The 20,187-nt window shown below is 38.7% G+C and overlaps 1 protein-coding gene across 1 annotated transcript in view; it reads left to right on the forward strand.

Moving 5' to 3' along the window:
* DDX10 (DEAD-box helicase 10) overlaps window positions 1-20,187 on the forward strand; it is a 278,013-nt gene that overhangs the window by 48,854 nt on the left and 208,972 nt on the right. Inside the window, exons 10-13 of the mRNA XM_003794715.2 lie at window positions 1,735-1,836; window positions 8,984-9,071; window positions 12,253-12,341; window positions 14,910-15,363. Of these exons, the coding sequence (XP_003794763.1) occupies window positions 1,735-1,836; window positions 8,984-9,071; window positions 12,253-12,341; window positions 14,910-15,363 (733 nt within the window). The remainder of the gene's footprint in view (window positions 1-1,734; window positions 1,837-8,983; window positions 9,072-12,252; window positions 12,342-14,909; window positions 15,364-20,187) is intronic.

A 20,187-nucleotide genomic window follows, 5' to 3' on the forward strand; every position in this document is an offset into this window, starting at 1 on the left:
TGCCCCGAGGGAGCTGTGTCCTGCTTAGTGGTCAGTATTGACCGATTCCGTCTTCCTTGACCCTCAGCCCGTGCTTCGTGAAGCCTCTCAGATACTTGTCTGCTCAGTGTTAGCCCACTATGTGTGCACCTGCCTTGGGTGGTGCAGTCCACTGCTGCCTAGGGGAGCTGCTTCAAAGTTAGCCTTGCTTGTAGTAGATGAAGATGACAAAGTTGTGGGTCAAGTTATTCTGGGTCAGACGAGGAAGGTGTTTGGTCCTAGTCCTTCGGGTACAGGAGTCAGTTGTCGTTGCAGCTCTATTCTTTCCCTCCTGTTGACTAGAAAAAGCAAGTCAGGATGAAGAAGACAGAAACATCCCCCGGGCTCTCATGCTGCTTTCCTCCGTGGAGAACTTGACTTCCCTGTCTCCGTCCTTCCTCCTCTAATGTTAGACTGGTGCCTAATTACTCAGTTTAGGTGTGGGTTCCTCAGGGCAGTGCCATCTTTCAGGAGTCAAAGCCAGTTTTCCCTTTTGCATCTGATAAAGTTCTACTGACGTGCCATTTATTCTCTCCAACAAACGCGTTTCAGGGCCTCTAAAACCAGATTGTACTGTGCTTTCCTCCCAGTCTTCCCTGAAGTCTGATTACATCAGTGGAGTTTTCTCCTTTCCCTTTTTTTTGATTCACTGTAACAGATTTTCCTGGCTTTCCCTCCTTTATTCATGCCCTACTCGTCCAGAACACCTTAGCCTTTCCCTTTCTATCCATCCTCAAGGCTCACCTGGACTTCCATTGGCCGTGACATATTTCTGTTTAACCTTCAGTTAGCCTCGAGGCAGCCCTCTTTTCACTTCTGAGTTGGTGGTGCTTATTGCCTGCGGTTGGTTTTGACACCCACGTGCCATTCTGTGACTGGTCCCTCCACCCTCCTGCTTGCCTTTGTCTTTTCTAGTACATGAGCACAGATGACTGAAGGCAGGATTTTCACCTTCTGTTTCTTTGTATTCTTCAGTTTGTGTCTGCCACAAAGTTTCTCAGTAAATAGTTTATTTAAGTAAAAAAAATTGGGTCATCTTTTATAGCACAAATCCTGAAGAGAGTGCTTTGAGAATTTTTTTTAATATTTCCCCAAGTGTCCAGTTTCCTTCCCTGTTTTACTGCTTCATGTAACACCTGACACTAAGGTATCAAGAAAATCTGTAAGCAAGAAGCCTAAGTAACTACTGGATGCCTGTGGCTGTGTCAGTACAGATTTCTGAAGGCGTAGCATGAAATAAAATTTCACTAGGTGAGGGAAGTGAATTAACATGGATGGGAGCAAGTGTTTTATCTGAGCAGAGACCCATTTCTTATAGTGGATGCCTCTGAAAAATTTTATTCCTGAAGTATAAATAAAATCCCCAGGAAGATGAATTGATTTTTTAAAAAAAAATACATTGGGTGCCATGTTTATCAAATGACTAACTTTATTAGTGGCTTGAGTGAGAAATTATCTCCTTGTTAGATGGCTAGAGAGCTATTTAAAACATTCCCTTTAATTGATTTCTTAGAATCTAGATCTTCTACTGTGGCATAGCCTAGAAGTCATTCAGTATCATAACTAGTGATGAAAATATTAGGCGCTTACATTTTCTGTTGCCAGATTAAAAACTGGCATTTCTAATATTTACTGGTTAGGTGAACTTGTTTCCGTGTTACTAGTCTTACTGTAAAATGTAACATGCAAATTGCATTGATGTTGTTTCTTTTTCAGATATAAAGAGGATGGTGAAGCTTTATTAATTTTGCTTCCCTCGGAAGAAAAGGCTATGCTGCAGCAGCTTCTCCAGAAGAAGGTGCCTGTGAAGGAAATCAAGTAAGAGCCCGGCCGCCCGTTACCTTTATCATCAGCAAAGTGAAGGCATGGAGCCCCTGTGCTTAGTTATGGCACCTAATTTCCTCTCCCTGACGAGTCAACTGTCTGGTTTGTGACTTTTTAACAAAAAGATGATGACTTTTAGAGTAGTGTTAGGTTCACAGCAAAATCGAGAGGACAGTAAAGAGTTCTTATATACCTGTCTGTTCTCCTGATGACCACGTCCCCTGCCAGAGTGGCACAGTTTTCACAACAGATGAATCCACACTGAGACACCATGTCACCTAAACAATATGTTCAGCAATAATGCTCCTTGGTAGCATTTACCCAAAGGAGTTGAAAACTTATGTCTGCACAAAAGCTGATACTTTATATATAGGGTTCACTCTTGGTGCTTGGTTTTATATGTTTGGTTTGGGCAAATGTATAGTGAGTTAACTGCCCTTACAATTTTATCTGGTGTTTTCACTGCCCTAAAATTCTTATTCATCCCTCTCTCCAGCCCCTGTGGGGGCAAGTACTCATCTTTTAACTGTCTCCATAGCTTTCTTTCCAGAATGCCCTGTAGTTGGAGTTGTGTGGTGTATAGCTGTCCACGTTGCCTTCTTTCACTTGGCAGTATTGATTTAAAGCTCCTCTGTCTTTTCATCACTTGACACCACATTTCTTTTTAGTACTGAATACTGTTCCATGGTTGAGATGTAACAGTTTATCTGTTTACCTAACGAAGGACATCTTGGTTGTGTCCAAGTTTTGGCAGTTATGAATAAAGCTGCCATAAACATTCCTGTCACAGCTTTTTTGCAGACGTAAGTTTTCAACTTCTTTGGGTAAATGCTACTAAGGAGCGTTATTGCTGAACCCAGATGGTGAGAGTATATTTGTTTTTTTTTTTTGTTTTTTTTTTGTTTTTTTGAGACAGAGTCTCACCTTGTCAGCTGTGGTGTCACAGCTCACAGCAACCTCCATCTCTTGGGCTTAAGTGATTCTCTTGCCTCAGCCTCCTAAATAGCTGGGACTAACGGTGCCCACCACAATGCCTGGCTATTTTTCAGTTGCAGTTGTCATTGTTTAGCAGACCCAGGCCGGATTCCAACCCACCAGCCCTAGTGTATGTGGCCGGTGCCCTGACTGCTGAGTGACAGGCATTGAGCCTATATTTGGTTTTTGGAAGGAACTGCAAGAAACCACCAAACTGCCTTCCCAAATGGCTGGACCATTTTGCATTCCTGCAGCAATGGCTGAGTTTCTGTTGCTCCACACCCTGGCAGCATTTGGTATTGTCACTGTTGTGGGTTTTGGCTGCTCTCCTAAGTATGCGGTAGTATCTGGTGGCATAGCCTCCTGCACACCTGGGTTATATGGGTGCCGTTCTGAGATCCTAGGTACCAGGGAAACTTGGGGATGTCTGCAGCCACTGTATGGCTCCTGACATTGGATGGAGGTGCCTGGGTGTTCCCATGCACCCTGGTAAGGTTCCCTCTACCCTGATGTGTTCTGATGTCGACGTCTGTGGTTGAGACTGAGATGTAAGTGGATGACATTTTTTTGTGTCTTACCAATGCTGTGTGCCTGGATGGGGCCCCAGCTTTTCTGGTTGCAGGTCTTGTGTGCCATTTTGAGAGTTTGACACTGGGTTGAGCACTGCCCTCAGACTGAGTTTTGGGGATGGAGCTGCAAACACCTACCTGGCTGGGAAGGGTGGGGAAACCAGACTTTCCAGCACACATCTGGAGTGGTACCTATTATCCTGTAGACGTTGCCATGGGACCAGGTCTTGAGTGAACTGCATTCTCCACAGTTTCCTGCCGGTGAAGACTGTCCAAGAAGGGCCCTACCCTTTCTGGTCCAATTTAGCATTTTTGGAGTTTGAAGCTGAACAGCATTCCACCTTTGGGTTGATGTAGCTGCAGTTCTGCCCAGCTAAGAATGGACAAGGAAGCCCAAGCTCTCATATGTACTCCTAGGACAATTCCCACCACTCTGCTTTGGGTTGCTAGGAGGCTGAGTTGTGAATGGATGGCACTCCTTCCAGCATCTTCCTCATATGGTTTGCCTGGAAGGGGCCCTGTCCTCTCTGGTTCAGGCCCAAGGTGCCAGTTTGGGAGTTTGAAGCTGCATTGTGCCTCACCCTTGGGCCAAATTCATGGCCATATGGCTTCACTTGCCATGACCTGGGAGGAGATGGGGGAGACCAGCCTTTCCTAAGCACAGTTAGGAGAGTACCCACTGCCCTGTTGCAGATAGTTGTGGGATTGGGGACTTGCCTTTGCAATCCATTGTAGCTATCAGTAACACCAACATAGATTACTTGGGCCCTAGTGGGTGGTTCTACCTGTGCTGTTGCTACTTCCCACATCACATCAGCTGCTTAGGGGCCTAGGAACTCACCTTCACACCTGGTCCTCTGCTCCAACTGCGCAAGCCACCTGAGTCCCAAGAATTACTACTTCCCCCTCGCCCCCATGCTTAAGCTGCTCTGGGGCTTAAAATCAGGTATACTCAGCCCAGTATTACTACCACTAGGGGGCCTAAAGACTATCTAGGCTAGAATTCAAGTTCCCAGCAAGACTTTGCCATAGCACAAAAACCCACCTCCTCCGAACTTCATCATAGCTTTAGTAATAACTACCCTAAGCCTCTAAGGAAATCAGATATCAATGACTCTATATACCGGCCAAGAAATTATACAAAGTCCACACTATAGCAGGCACACAAAATCAAAGGGTCTCATTCAATCAAAAGCAATCCCCACAACATAAATAACATATATAACACTGGATTGTGCACTGCCCTTATGCTGAATTTGGGCTGATGGAGCTGCTGACACCTCCTGGCTGGGAAGGGGCAGGGAAACCAGGCTCTCCAGCATATATATACACACAGATATATCTTCAGGATATATATATACACACACACACATATATATATACACACACACACACGTGACTGCTACATCAGATGTGTATCAATGGAAGGATACAGGAAACAAAATAGAAGATATGATACCTCAAAGGACCACAGTAATTGTCCAGCAGTAGATCATAGTTAGAAGGAATTCACTGTAAACTTAGATGACAGTTACTAAATACTGATTACTAAATAATGAGGTGGAAGAGAAATCTGAAGATCAATGCAAGGAAATTACAAAATCATTGTATAGTATGAAAAATTTTATTTATTTATTTATTTATTTATTTATTTTTTTTGAGACAGAGCCTCAAGCTATCCCCCTGGGTAGAGTGCCGTGGCATTACAGCTCACAGCAACCTCCAACTCCTGGGCTCAAGCGAGTCTCCTGCCTCCACCTCCCAAGTAGCTGGGACCACAGGCGCCTGCCACAACGCCCGGCTATTTTTTGGTTGCAGCCATCATTGTTGTTTGGCGGGTCCGGGCTGGGGATTTGAACCCGCCACCTTAGGTGTACGTGGCTGGTGCCTTAGCCGGTTGAGCTATAGGTGCCGAGCCGAAAAATTTTATTGAGATAAATTTCCCAACCCAAATTCTAGAGCTAAAAAGTTCAGGGAAGGAGACACAAAACATGTTTGAAACCTTCAAGAATAGAGTAGATCAAGCAGAAGAAAGAATCTCAGGCTGGCTTTGATGGCTTATGCCTGTAATTTTAGCACTTTTGGAGGCTAAAATGAGAGGATTGCTCAAGGACAGGAGTTTGAGATCAGTCTGAGCAACATAGTAAGACCCTATCTCTACAGAACATGAAAAAAATCAGCCATTTTCCATTGTGTGGTATCATGCATGCAATTGTAGTCTGAGGTGGGATGATTACCCAGGAGTTTGACGTTGTAGTGAGCTATGATTATACCCCTGCACTCTAGCGCAGACAACAGTGTGAGACCCTGTCTTAGGGAAAAAAAAAAAAACACCACTTAGAACTTGAAGACAGATCTTTTGAGATAATCAGACAGTTTATAGAGGAATTGGAAAGGGTGAACAAAGCCTTTGAGACATCTAGGACTACATAGAGTGCCCAGACTTACAAATTATTGATATTCCCTAGGGAGAAGAGAGATCAAAAAATATAGAAAACCTATTTATGTAAAGGGTGAACATTTTCCAGGACTAATGAGAGTTAAACATTCAGATAGAGGCGGTCCGGTGATCCCTGGGTTCATTATAATCAGAATGACTAAAGCTGAGGTGAACGAATTTTAAAATGAGAAAGCGTCTAGTCATCTATTATATACAAAACAAACCCTTATAAGACTAACAGTGGACCTTTTAGCAGAAACCTTAGAATGGGATGGCATTATCAAAGCATTGAAAAACTGCTAGCCACGAATTTTATATCCTGTTAGAATAAGTTTTATAAATGGAGAGAGAATCTTTCCCAGACAAGTAAACACCTAGAGAATCTATCATCTCTGGACTGGCCCTATAGGAAGTTCTCAGAGGAGTCTTAAATGTGGAAACAAAAGGTCAGTATTCACCATCATGAAAACTTACAGGTTTCATAAAATACACAAAGGAAGAGAATAGAATTAAAGGGCAACATGACAGAAATTGAGCAAACCACAAAGACAAAAACTATGTAACTAGAAATAAACTAACAATAAGACACAAACAAAGCCTTAGGTATTAATAGTAAATTTGTGAGTAAGTAGATTACATGCTCCACTTAAGAGGTATAGATTGGATGAATGGATCTGTGAACTTGATCTAAGTTTGTGCAACTTACAAGACATTTAGCCATAAATGGTTGGAAAAAGATGTTCCATGCAAACAGAAACCAGATCTGAGCAGGAGCTGCTATACATACATCAGGTAAAAGCTATTTTAAATTGCAAACAGGAAAAAAGGGCAAGGAAGGTCATGTTGATAAAGGATTCAATCCAGCAAGAGGATATAATCTTAGACACATATGCACCCAACATTGGAGCACCCAGATTCACAAAACATGACTTGACCTAAAGAGACGGCGGTGCACTAATAGAGGGAGATTTCAGCATCTGCTCACATCAGCAAAAAACATTGGATTTAAGTCCATTTGGTCCAAAGTCCATTTAGTAGACATTTATAGGGCCTGTTACCCGCCAAGTGCAGGAAATACATTCTTCTCACCACGTGGAATGTTGTACAAGACTAAGGTAACATTATAGGCCACAAATCAAATCTTAAATTTAAAAATTGTAATATCAAGTATCTTCTCCCAACCACAGTGGAATAAAGCCAGAAATTGGTATGAAGAACTTCAGAAATTACTCAGACACATAAACAGCGTGGTCCTGAATGATCACAGGGTCAGAGAAGAAATAGAAATGGAAATTAAAAACTTTTTGAAATGAAAAATGAGAACTATCAAAACCTGTGGTCAGAAGGAGGGAAAGTGAATGGTGGCATCATACCTATGGTGCACATTGCAAGGTTACATGTTGGATCTTTTAAGTATAGAGTATACATGTCTTAACACAATAAGTAAATGAGGTAAGGGATACAGTAATCAGTACTATGTAAGCATTCCAAATTGTATGTGAAATCAGCACATTGTACCCCATAAATGCATTAATGGATACATGATCTACCTGCTTATGATAAAATTAAAAAAACTTTTATTTTTTTTAGAGATAGGGTCTTACTCTGTTGCCATGGCTTTAGTACAGTGGCAGGATCATAGCTCATTGCAGTCTTGGACTACTGGGCCTAATTGAGCCTCCCAACTAGCTAGGACTACAGGTGTGATGGTGCCTGGCTCATTTAAAAAATTTTTTTTTCTGTTGTGACACGGTCTTGCTTTGTTGCCTAAGCTGGTCTCCAACTTCTGGCCTCAAGCAGTTCTCTTGCGCTAGCTTCTCAAAGTGTTGGGATTACAAGTGTGAGCCACTGTGCCCAATCCCAAATTTTTTGTTACACAACTTTATCAGAAGACCATTAATGGGGAAAATAAGGGTTGGAGAGAAACCCTTAATTTCAGGAAGTATTGATGGTTAGAAGAACTAAGCCTTTTGGATGAAGTTATCTTTAGTATTTATTATCTGTCCATTTCAGAGGTTTGTGTTCTGCTGTCACTGAGAATGTGTAGGTTGAGCATCATGAAATCCATCAGTTTCACTTGGATTGGGGTTGTTGAAACATTCTGACTTGATAGGCTTAAAAAGTATTTGGTAGTTAGATGGCGGAGGAGTAGTCGAGGACGTACAAGAAGCAATTGGCCATGAGTTTATAATTGTTGAGCTTGAGTGAAAGTTTTTATACCTTCGTATATTGGGGGGTGGTGATGCCAAAAACATGTATACACATTTTAAAAGATGTTACCTATGTGCTACTTTTTGTTTGCTGTAATCAAAAGTTTCTGGACAACCATTGTGACAACACAAAGTGATGGTAACCCTTTGAGCACCTCTGGTAATTGCAAAAGTCAAACGCAACTTGGATTTACTTTTGTTATCAGTATATGTTGAGTATAACAATTATATTTACAACTACAACAATTATAAAAAAGATTTTTCCTTTCTTGAAATGTGAATACATTTTTGGGGGTACTTTGTGTATTTTAAAACTTTCTATAATAAAAGTAAAAACCATCTCATCCACCACTAACCAACCCTCACCAACCATGCTTTGCCAGAAACAGAGTAGTTCAGTCTAAAATCAGGAAAGCAAGTGAGGTCTCTTGTGAAATCTAGCCCCTTTAATATTTTCCTTTCCTGTAGCCTGCCTGGATAGAGTTAAGTTACATCATTGTTATAATCTGCCTCATTTCTAAATAGGGGAATCACTGTTTATCGTCCTTGGCTACTTATTATTTGAAATTGATTTTATATTTGCCTGAAACAAATACTTACAATAATGACATTTCATTGCATTTATTTCATTGACTATCTTCCATGGACGTCTTCTTTCTATCCTTATTAAGAAGTAACCGATGCTAATTGTGGTGTTAATCTAAGTGTCTTTGACTCACTCAGCATGGGATATTTAGAGAAACTGTCTGACATGCTATTTCTTTTCTCCTATAATCAAAATATGCAAGACTTAGACTTACATCTAGTTTAATTTTGTCTTAATCTGGCTCATAGACTACAAATAATTTTATACATTTAAAATACTGAGGAAAATAGAAAAATGCTGCTTACTATTTTTAGTCTGTAAAATTGAGATGTCTTATTTTAACGTTTATCTTTTTATAAAGAATCAATCCAGAGAAACTTGTAGATGTTCAGAAAAAAATGGAATCCATTTTAGCCCAAGATCAACATTTAAAAGAAAGAGCTCAAAGGGTAAGTCATTTTTGAATTGGATGCCTTCATTGGAATGAAACATTTAATGAATTTCACTTGCTACTTCTGGGTTGCATGGTCATGCTTCAGAGATTCAGGCAGCATCATTTTCAGATAAGTCTAGCTTATTCCTTAAAATTCCAAAACTGTTTCTTATAATAATCTGGAAAAAATCTATTTTTGTCAGAGATAATATGGAAAATTCTCTTACCGGTGATAGTTTTTAGATGTCCAGTGGCCTAATTTCTGGTATACTTGACAAAGCTAACAACTTTTTAGTTCTTCTGTAAAGTTGCTTTAATTCCTAATGGTACTTTTCTCGATTGTGAGATTAATATCTTTATATATTAGGTTTAATTTCTAGAAAACATAGAAGTCTTGCTAAATTACCTTAAGGAATGAGATTTCAATCTGTGCTTATGATTTAACATTCCTAAATTACTTTTCTGGACTTAAAAAATCTGGATTAGCAAATACATAAATAGGTCACTTTAATTTTACTTTTCTTTCATGAGTAAAGTTACAATTGTACAGCATGCTGTGAAATGTGCATACATTGTGAAATGGCAACGTGAAGCTAACGCAGGCATTCAGTTAGCTCATCTTTAGTTATTTGTGGTGAGAAAAATTACTTTTAGTTAAACTTATTTTTTCAGTAGAGTGCCTGCCAATAGATCTTTGGAAAAGGAAGATGGAACGCACAATGCAGAATAATTGTCCAGTCTGTCCAGTCTGTCGGTTAACAGATATTGGGAGTTCCTCTTACGATACTGTTCATTTTTGTCACTCCCATACTGCCTGATACTGCAGTTACGAGATAGTTACGTATCCTGTAGCATTTCAGTGGTCTAGAGAGTAGGGATTCCAAGGTTAGGTTCTATTTCAGTAGAGAGATGATGTGGGAGGAAGAAAATGGACAGGGAAAGGTCAGCCTCCGTTGATAGAGTGAGTGGCCTCAGCAGGAAACCATTCAGTAGTCAGGCTACTGTGGTATGGTTTTGAAACTAGGTGTTTTCAGCAAAGAATTTTTATTTAAAAGGAAGATCTTACATTTTTTGCTACCTTTTTTAATATTTTCGCAAATTATCATTGCTGTGCTTAAAATAACAGGAATGATGAAGTTTAAACCTTGAGTGTTTACTATGAAGCAGGCACTTAGTCATGACACGATTGTGTCACATGCACTATTGTTTAATATTCTCAGCAGCCTGTGAGGTAGGCTTACTGACTTGATTATTTCCAGATGATTAAATGCTAGCTTGAGCATTAGAAATTACCTAGGGTCATATAGCTGTGGAGTGGCAGATGTGAAACTCCAATCTTAAGTCTGACTTTCTCCAACTACTATGTTACAGCACGAGAAATTAATTACAAGATATGAGAAAACCAGTGGTAAACTGTGCAGAGTTGGACTTCTATAAGCTCACTTTGCTGGAGAGTCAATGAAAGGATCTTTGAATAAATTGGTGGTTTTCTTTTTGTTTAACTTTTATTTCTTAAGAGGCATGGTTTTGCTCTGTGGTCCGTGCTGGACGGCATTCTTGCAGTCGTAGCTCACTGTGGCCTTCAACTCCGAGTTCAGCCTACCTCCCATCTCAACCACCCAAGTACCTGGGACAACAGGCACAAACCAGCAGCCTGACTGAATTGTAATTTGATAGAGAGGGTGTCTTGCTGTGTGCCCAGTCTGGTCTTCAGTGCCTGGCCTCCAGTAATCTTCCCGTCTTGCCTTCCCAAAGTGCTAAAATTAACAGGAGTGAGCCACTGTGCCTGGCCAGATTTTCATTTTAAATTTAGAAAAAAAATTTTCTTTTAAAATTTTTGGACATGCAGATGTTTGTATGCATGCTTTGTCTAGCAAATGTACTTCAAACTTGGGAGTTAAAATCTTCTAGGAGCTTTCAAAGCATTTAAAAATACTGTATGAATTCTGATATATGATGACTTCAGCTGCATGCCTAGGATGTCATTCAGTTACCTATCAGGAAACATGAAACGTTAGCAGGATACGGTTTCACTGGTTTATGCCTACAACAAATGAGCCTTCCAGAACAAAGATTACAGAATAGCACATTGAAATAAATGACATGATTTATTGGATGTCACGCATGGCTCAGCAGAATGGTTGTGTTGCCTGCATCAGCAAGCTATCTAGGTTCGTAGATGTGATTTTCTAGCTTCTGATTATAATCTGGATAGAACAAAACGATAAGCCACTGGGTGATTGCTTGAGGGTGATTGTAGGGGAAAAATTATCCTTGAACTGGTGCTGTTCATTGTTTTTCATGCCTATGGAGACAGAAAATGGTTTAGAGATTAGTTGGGTAGAAAGGATTAAGGTAAAGCTAGAGAAGATGTGAATTTAGGAAGTAATGAGACAGGAATTCAGTGTATTTAACAAAAGTCAATTTAAAAATTAAAACAAAAATTAGATTGACAAAGGATTACGATTAGGTTTATATTCTGGTTTGTGTAGCATAGTGTTTTGTTTTTGTATTTTTTAAAACAAACAAGATAAATATTCCAAGTTAATAATGTATTATTTGAAATTATAAAAAAGGGAAGAGCTTTAGCAATAAACTTTTTTTCTGTTAAACTTATATTAAACCTCAGTTAATGCAGTAAAATTTATTTTGTGGAAAAACTTATCCTTTGACCAATATAGTAGTAAATATTAGTGACAACTAGCATTTATTAGTACTCACTATATTCCAAGAGATATGCTGGGTATTCTACGTGCATTTTTATCATTTTATTGTCATGACATTCTTAGGAGAAAGTAGCCCTTTTGCTATTTTTTTGATAGATGAGGAAACTGACATTTAGAGAAAGAAGAAATTTGCCAGCTAGTAAGTTATGGAACCCAGAGTAGACTCCAAATCTGTGGTATTTCAAAGCCTGTGTTTTCTCCCTGTTACCTTCTTGTAGCTGAAAGATAGTGACTTTTCCAGTAGCTTTTTGGGAAGGTAATATTCTAGGTTAGGTTGGCTTGATGAAACCAAATGCAAAGTCTTTTCTAATTTTAACAGTTCCAGAAAGTAGATTTTTATGTGGATGAAATGGAGATGTACTGAACTAGTTTATTCGTTTTACTGTTTATCCTCTTGGTTAATTTTCTTTTGGTCTAAACGTGTTTTCTATTTCTAGCATATGTTATACTTCTCAACCTCTTGCTTTGCAGTGCTTTGTTTCCTACATACGTTCGATATATCTGATGAAGAATAAAGAAGTATTTGATGTGAGCAAGTTACCTATCCCCGAATATGCCCTGTGAGTATTCATAACATAGTTGCAGTAGTGAATCTTCAAAGTTAGAAGGAATTTGTTCCTAGTGTGGTTCTCTGAGAGTCTTAGTTTAAATACTCTATTTTTAAAGAATCTATCTGTTAACAATCCGGCGAGTAAAAGGTTAAATCCATTCTGTGGATAATTAGTAGAGTGTTCAGTTTCATTGTCAGGAAGAAGCTCCTCATTTGTAAGTACAAATTCCTTCAAGTGGTACTGGTCATTCCCTACAGTCTGATCTTAAAGGAGATGGAGAGCAGCTAGCAAGCATCCTTTGAAGTCTTTAAATGTCTCTGGATCGTCTCATGCTCTCCTATGTGCTGTCCTGGGTGCCCACAGACATTTTATGCTTTGGATGTGAATCTGTTTGCTGGTTCTTATGTTAGGCTGGTTTCCCATATTGCATATTGTCTGACTGTCCCTCTGTCTTGGTGTTTCTTATGGATATGAACGGTCACCTTGGCACGATGCACCTGTGTAGTAACTGAGGTTACTGTTAAAGGGTTTGGTTTGGTATTAGAGGGAATTTTTTTTTTTCCTTTTTCCTTTGGACCCATAAAGGAGTATCTCTTCTTTAATGGGCTCCTGCATGTGGGAACAACATTGAAAAAATCTTATAGAAGCATCCTTGAGATTAATCATACTTTGAATATCAGCATGAAATTCCTAGTCTGTGGTGAAACGTGTTTGTAAGGTGAGGTCTGTATGTTTGATCTGCTTTCCAGAAATTTGAGTGCCCTTACCTTTAAATTGAGTCTAACAAAGACTTATATCTGGGTGAGCTGCTGTTTTCTGTTCATTGTTAGATTATATGTTTAATATAGCAGGTAATTTTTCGGTTCTAACACTTTGAACCCTGTGAATTGCCAGCCAGCAGTACAGGGCCACTGGCTTTCCATTTAAGTAATAGATGAGAAACCACATGCCTTGGGTGACATGTTGGTTTGTTGATGTATAAATTTCACCATATCTGAATATGGTCCATAGCTAACCTATTAACTTACTGCTTTGTGTGGAATTTTTCCTGGTTTTCTGATTTGATGTAGCCGGAATATTAGCAGATAAGAAAAGACACAAGACTTTAACACTGTAGGGCCATAGTTGGGGACATATTGTTGCAGTACATGAAGACTTTGCTTTTTGTGATGCTTAGAGAAAGCAGAAAATTAACTTGAGCCTATGTTTTAGTGCAGTTGAATTGGTATTTTTAGTTTTTGTAGCTATGTAATTTTCTTGAGGTAAGCAATTTTCTTTAGAAGGCTTTGGTACCTGAAGCAGTGCTGTGTATAGAAGGTATAATAAAAATTCTAAAAATTTTACCAGAGAAGCATGTTTTGAACACATAATATGTGTAGACCATTATACTCGATGTTAACATTGAAGATGTGTAATATGTACTGCTGCCTTCAAGGAACTCAATTTTAGTAGTTGAGAAAGTCATATAAATGTGACACATCAAGACAAATCCTCTGGGTGAGTTTGTGCTCCTAATCTCCAGCCCCTATGATAGTCGTAATGACAGCAAATTCTCAGTAGTTGCCTCTATGCCAGGCACTGCTTTAAGGGCATCATATCTGTCAAGTAATTTACTCTTACAACAACCCCTGGAGGTAGGTACTCTCATCCCATTTTGCAAATGGGAAAACTCCAGCAAGTATAGAGAGATTACATGAGGTTGCACAGCTAGAAAATGATAGGGCCAGGATTTGAAACTTACAAGTCCTATTTCTGAATCCATGCTTTGCAACACTGTATCTGTTTCTGTGAATCATGTCTTGTAGGAAAGAGTATTGGATTCATAAACTATAATGATAGTTGCTTATTAAAGCTGTCTTAAATATTTTAAGATTTTATTTACAGTTCATCAGTGGTAAATAGGGACAGCTGTTATCTCTGATCCAAGCTGAGAAAGACCTGATTTTAAACTGTATCTTGATCCTCAATGGAGGACCCAAGTTTTTTTGTTTCTTTTTGGTCTTTGGTTTATAAAAATCCATTTTTTTTATAGCAGCGATTATGCCATATTCTGTTTCAGAAGGGGAGGCGGGATGATGATACTTCAGTTCATACTTTGCGGAGAAGTGTGTTGCCCTTTCATGGTCCTGTCTTTTCTAGTTTAGGACTTAACAGGTTATGAAGTACTTTCATATAGTTAATTGGATCTTTATGACACCTGTGAAATTAGCCTGGCAGCTTATTTATTATTTATGATCCCATGTTATAAGGAAGCTAAGTTGAGAGAGTTGAATTGGAAATCGGCAAGTCTAGTACTTGAACTGTTCAAGTATTTCTGGTCTAGTGGTCTTTATCTTATACACGTATCATGTTCTTCTTGTAAAGAAAAGCAGTGTCTAGAATGTTTTCTGACAGGTGTTTGGTGCGTGTTGGCTTGCTCCTTGGACATCTAACCTGTTAGTATTGAGCTGTATCTCAGAGGAACATTTCCTTTAAAAAATGCTCTAGAAATAAAATTCTGCTCTTAAAACTATTCCCTATCATCTGTAAACATATTATCAGTATATTCAGGTAACTGTTGTTTTTCCCATATTTAAGGTCTCTTGGTCTTGCTGTGGCACCACGGGTAAGATTTCTTCAGAAAGTACAAAGGCAACAATCCACCAAAGAACTGGTGATGAGCCAAGGCAATAAATTTACTAAGCCAAGGGCGCCCTCCCTCACCAACGATGAAGTGGAAGAATTCAGAGCCTACTTCAGTGAGAAAATGTCCATCCTTCAGAACGGTGGAAAGAGGGGAGAAGAGACAGAGCACAGACTGGCGAGTAGTGTTCATGATGAAGAAGAGGAAGAGATGGAAGGCCTGGAGGAGAGACTGGGGCAAGAAGAAGAGTCTCAAGCTCTGTCTGTTCCCAACACCGAGGCACAGAAGGTCAGGGAAGTTCCCACACCGTTCCTGGACAGAGACGAGGAGGAGGAAGATGCCGTCTTCCTTCAGGTGAAGCGGCACAACGTGTTTGGGCTGGACCTGAAGGAGACTAAAGCATCACAGGTAGGGTCACTGCTGGTGTCGGGTCGTCTCCATGTGTGGTCGGCTCACTGTGTGCTTGGGAACTTGGCGAAAGTAAGAAGTAAGAGAAACTTAGAATGACTCTCTTTGTGGTGAACTTTTCCTCTTTGCTCACACATTTAAACAGAATAAGTGCCAAACGATTCTTAGGTTGTCCATAACTTTGGGAACTCTAAGAGGTTGAGCACTTTACCCTTATTTGCTGTGTTTCTGATGCTGGGTTTTGACAGTAGCCAATCTTTATAACAAAGGAAAGTAATGGGGTTTCACGGCTGATGGTGTGACTATCCTTCACTGTGATTCTTAACATGCTGCTCTCTGATTAAGTTATAAGGAGCAGTTGTAATTATTTAAATCTTCCTAAACATGAGTTTTACTCCTAACGAGATATTTGCTTTTGGGAACCAAGCCTGTATCTTATTTTTTTAAAATCTTATTTGAATTTCGGGTAAATGCAAGAGTATAAATGATTAGGTTACATTGTTAGCATGTGTTAGGTAAAGTTCTCCGTGTAGTTGAGCCCTTCCCCTAGGGAGTGTGCTGTATACCTTACCGTGTGCCATCAGGTGAGAGCGTATCAGTCCCCCTGTTCCCTCCCCTCTCCTCTTCCCCTCCTCCTCTCTCCCCCTCCTCCTCTCTCCCCCTCCTCCTCTCTCCCCCTACTTGAATTTAAGTGTATTTTCTCTCATGTGGGGGGTGTACTTTATCTGTTGGTTTTGTATTACATTGGATACTTTTTCATTCTTGTACATTAAATAAGAATGTTCTTCAACTTCATCAGGTTATAAATACAAAAGATGTAGTCTCCATCTTTTTTATGACTGAAGAGTATTCCATGGTATACATATACCACAGTTTGTATTAGTTTGCAATCCCACCAGCAGTGGAGGAGTGTTCCCTTCTCTCCACACCCATACCAGCATCTGCAGCTTTGGCATTTTGTGATGTGGGCTATTTTCACTGGGGTTAGGTGATATCGCAGAGTGGTTTTGATTTGCACTTCTCCGATGGTTAGGGGTGATGAACGTTTTCTACGTATTTGTTGGTTAGTCATCATCTTCAGAGAAGGTTCTGTTTATATCTCTTGCCCACTTATAAATGGGATTGTTTGCACTTTTCTTGTTGATGAGTTTGAGTTCTTTATAGATTCTAGTTATCAGTGCTTCATTAGATTTGTAGCATGACAGTATCCTCTTCCATTCTGAAGGTTGTCTGTATGCTTTAGTTGTTGTACCCTTAGCTGTGCAGAAGCTTTTTAGTTTGATCATGTTCCATTCATTTATTTTTGGTGTTGCTACAATTGCCAAGGGGATCTTCTTCATAAAATCTTTTCCCAGGATAAGGTTAAATCTTTTTTCCATGCTTTCATCCAGATTTATTATTGTTTTTGTGTCTTAAATTTAAATTCTTTTATCCAGTGAGAGTCAATTTTTGTATGTGGTGAGAGGTGTGGGTTCAGTTTCAGTCTTCTACATGTGACTAGCCGGTTTTCCCAGCACCATTTATTATCCACAGTGTATACTTTTGTTTGGTTTACCAAAGATTAGATGGTGATGTGTGGCTACATTTATATCTAGGTTCACTATTGCACAGATCTATATCTCTGTTTTTGTGCCAATACCATGCTGTTTTGATCACTGTAGACTTGTGGTATAACCTGAACTCTGGTGATGTGATGCCTACAGATTTGTTTTTATTTCTTAGAATTGCATTGGCTATTCAGGGTTTTTTCTGCTTCTGTATGAAACCAAGTATTTTTTTCCAGTTCTTTATAAAGTATGATATTGGCACTTGCATGGGGATTCTTTTAAATCTGTAGATGGCTTTGGGTAGTATGGACATTTTAACAATGATGATTCTTCCCAGCCATGAGCATGATATGTTTTTCCAGTTGTTAATATCTATATGATAAATAGATAAATAGAATAATAGAATTTAATAGAATAAATAAATAGAACTGAGCATGCCTTTTTAAAGGACACTTAGGAAGATTTATTAAAAGTTTTGATGTAGTTACTCTGTCTCTTTATAGCCACCTGCTGGGAGTAGAAAAGATACAGTTGGCTAAAGCACTTCTCTGGGATCTTTGTAGGGGCATGGTGAATGTTTATTCGCCTTCTGGCTTAGTGTGCCTTAATTCTTATTCATCTTTAAAGAGAATTTAATAAAAAATGAAGCCCGAGTCTTATTCTTTCTACAATGTTTAATAAAATTCCAAGGTTCACAGTAGGATATACATAATAGATTTTGAACCATGAAACTTGGAAAGGGGTTTATATAACTAAAGATTTTTTTTTTAAAAAGCAAATATTCTTATCGAGCCCTATGTATGCATCATGTATGAGGCATATTCTAAACATTATCTCACTTGGTCCTTGAAATAGCCTATGAGGGTAGGTACTGTTATTTCTCATAGAGTAAAGGAGTAGAGACTGCACGTGGACGGTGTAATTGTAGTAAACTACACAGCTATTAATAGTAAAGGATGGAGTTGGAGTTTGAATTTAGATATTGTGACTTTAGTATTCGTGATCTTGGGCAGTAACTATGGACTGTTGCATCCTGCTTTAAGTTAAACCATTTTAAGTCTGCAGTTAACTCAGTGAAGGAAGAACAAGAAGATTTTAAGTCAATGTGTTAATTATTTTGTATATAATTTTTTAAGAAACATGAATATAAAGTAGCAAACTAGAGTTAAAATTATGAGGGAATGACAAAATTTTATAACTGAATTGTTCATGTGAGTATTAACTCATATAGCATTTGAAAAAATTAAATGTATATTGAAAAACAAGTTTTAACTTTCTAAAATGGATTACTTTGGAGAACTGTACAGTAAAACTTTTAAAAAAATAGAATTTCATTTGACAAATGTATGCAATTGTGTGATCATTACCTCAATCAAGAATAGAGCAGTAACAGGGTGAGGTGGCTCAGGCCTATAATCCTAGTGGAAAGGTTGTTGGAGACTATGAGTTTGAGACCAGCATGATCAACATTTTGCATCTCTACAGAAATGCAAAGCTTAGCTGGGACATGGTGGTATATGCCTGTAGTCCCAGCTGCTTGAGAAGGAAAAGCTTGAGCCTGTGAGTTTGTAGCTGCAGTGAACTGTGATGATGCCAAAAAATGCTGTCGCTCGGGAACATTGCAATCAGTTTTTTTCACCCTACATTCAACCTTTGGTGATCACTGACCCAATTTCTATCCTTCTAGTTTTGCATTTTTCAGAACGACATGTAAATACAATAATACAATACCGTCGCCTTTAGTGTCTGGCTTTTTTCACTTAGTATAATGTTGAAATATCAGTAGTTTCTTTCTTTGCATTTCTGGGTAGTACTCATTGTGTAGGTGCATGAGTTTTTGTTGTTTTAAATAGGTATTTTGTGTTTCCAGTTTTTGGTGATTATGAGAAAAGCCACCATAAACATTCCCACATGAGTGTTTATGTAGATAGTTTTTTCATTTCTCTGGGGTATATATCTAGGAGTAGGGAAGCTGGGACATATGTAAAGTGTACGCTTATTTTTTAAAAACTCCCTGGTTAATTTCTGTCAGCAGTAAATGGAGTTCCAATTGCATCACACCTTGCCAGCGTGTGGCAATGTCAGTCATCTTATCTGAAGCCATTGTAGTAGATACGTACTGAAGCTTATTGACGTTTTAATTTGCATTACCCTAATGACTGAACATCATTTCGTGTGTTCTTAGCTATCCATATATTGTCTTTGAAATGTCCATTCAAATCTTTTGCCTCTCTTCTTAAAATTGTGTTGCTTGCCTTATTGAGTTTTAAGATTTTTTTCAATATATATATAAATATATAATTATAGATATTCTGGATATGTATCTTTTATAAGATGTATTTTGCTAGTATTTTCTCCCAACTTACAGCTTGTTTTTCATGTCTATGTCTCGTAAAGAGCAAGAAACTTAAAGTTTTGAAGTCTGATTTACAATTCGTATGTGTCCTATCTGTCAAATCTGTGGTTAACTCAAGTTCGAGAAAATTTTCTGTTTTCTTCTAGAGGTTTTATACTTCTGGAATTTATATTTAAGGTTAGGATATAATTCTGCGTACTTTTTGTATATTGTGGTAGAGAAGGTCACAGTTCACTTTTTTTTTGGCATATGGATATCCAGTTGATCCAGTACCATTTGTTGAAAAGACTGCTTTTTCCCTTGAATTACCTTGACCCTTCATGGAAAGTCCATTGACTGTATGTTTCTCTGTGGACTCAATTCTGCTCTGAGTTTGTCCTTTTGCCAAAATCCCCATCTTTTTCATAACTTTATAGTAGATTGTAAATCAACTATATTGTGATTCTTTCAACCTGGTCTTTTTTTCAAAATTATTTTGGCTAAACCATTGCATTTTCATATGCTTTTGAATCTAGTAGATTAGAATCTAGTTAATTTATGCAACAAAACTGCTGGTATCTCCACCTCATCGAATCTGTAAATCTATCTGGAGAGAAGTGACATCTTAATGACATTTAGTCTTCTGATCCACAAATGTGATGTCTTTCCATTTATTTGGGTCTTCTTTAATGTCTTTTAGCATTGCTTTATAACTTTAAGCACACATTTTGTTAGATTCATCTGTATTTGATATTTTTCAGTGCTGTCATAAATGATACTTTTATTTAATTTTTTTAATTTTTTTTTTAATTTTTGAGACAGAGCCTCAAGCTGTCCCCCTGGGTAGAGTGCCCTGGCATCACAGCTCACAGCAACCTCTGACTCCTGGGCTCAAGTGAGTCTCCTGCCTCTGCCTCCCAAGTAGCTGGGACCACAGGTGCC

This window comes from Otolemur garnettii, unplaced genomic scaffold, assembly GCF_000181295.1.
Source record: "Otolemur garnettii isolate 467f Iridium unplaced genomic scaffold, OtoGar3 scaffold00086, whole genome shotgun sequence".
Classification (NCBI taxonomy): domain Eukaryota; kingdom Metazoa; phylum Chordata; class Mammalia; order Primates; family Galagidae; genus Otolemur; species Otolemur garnettii.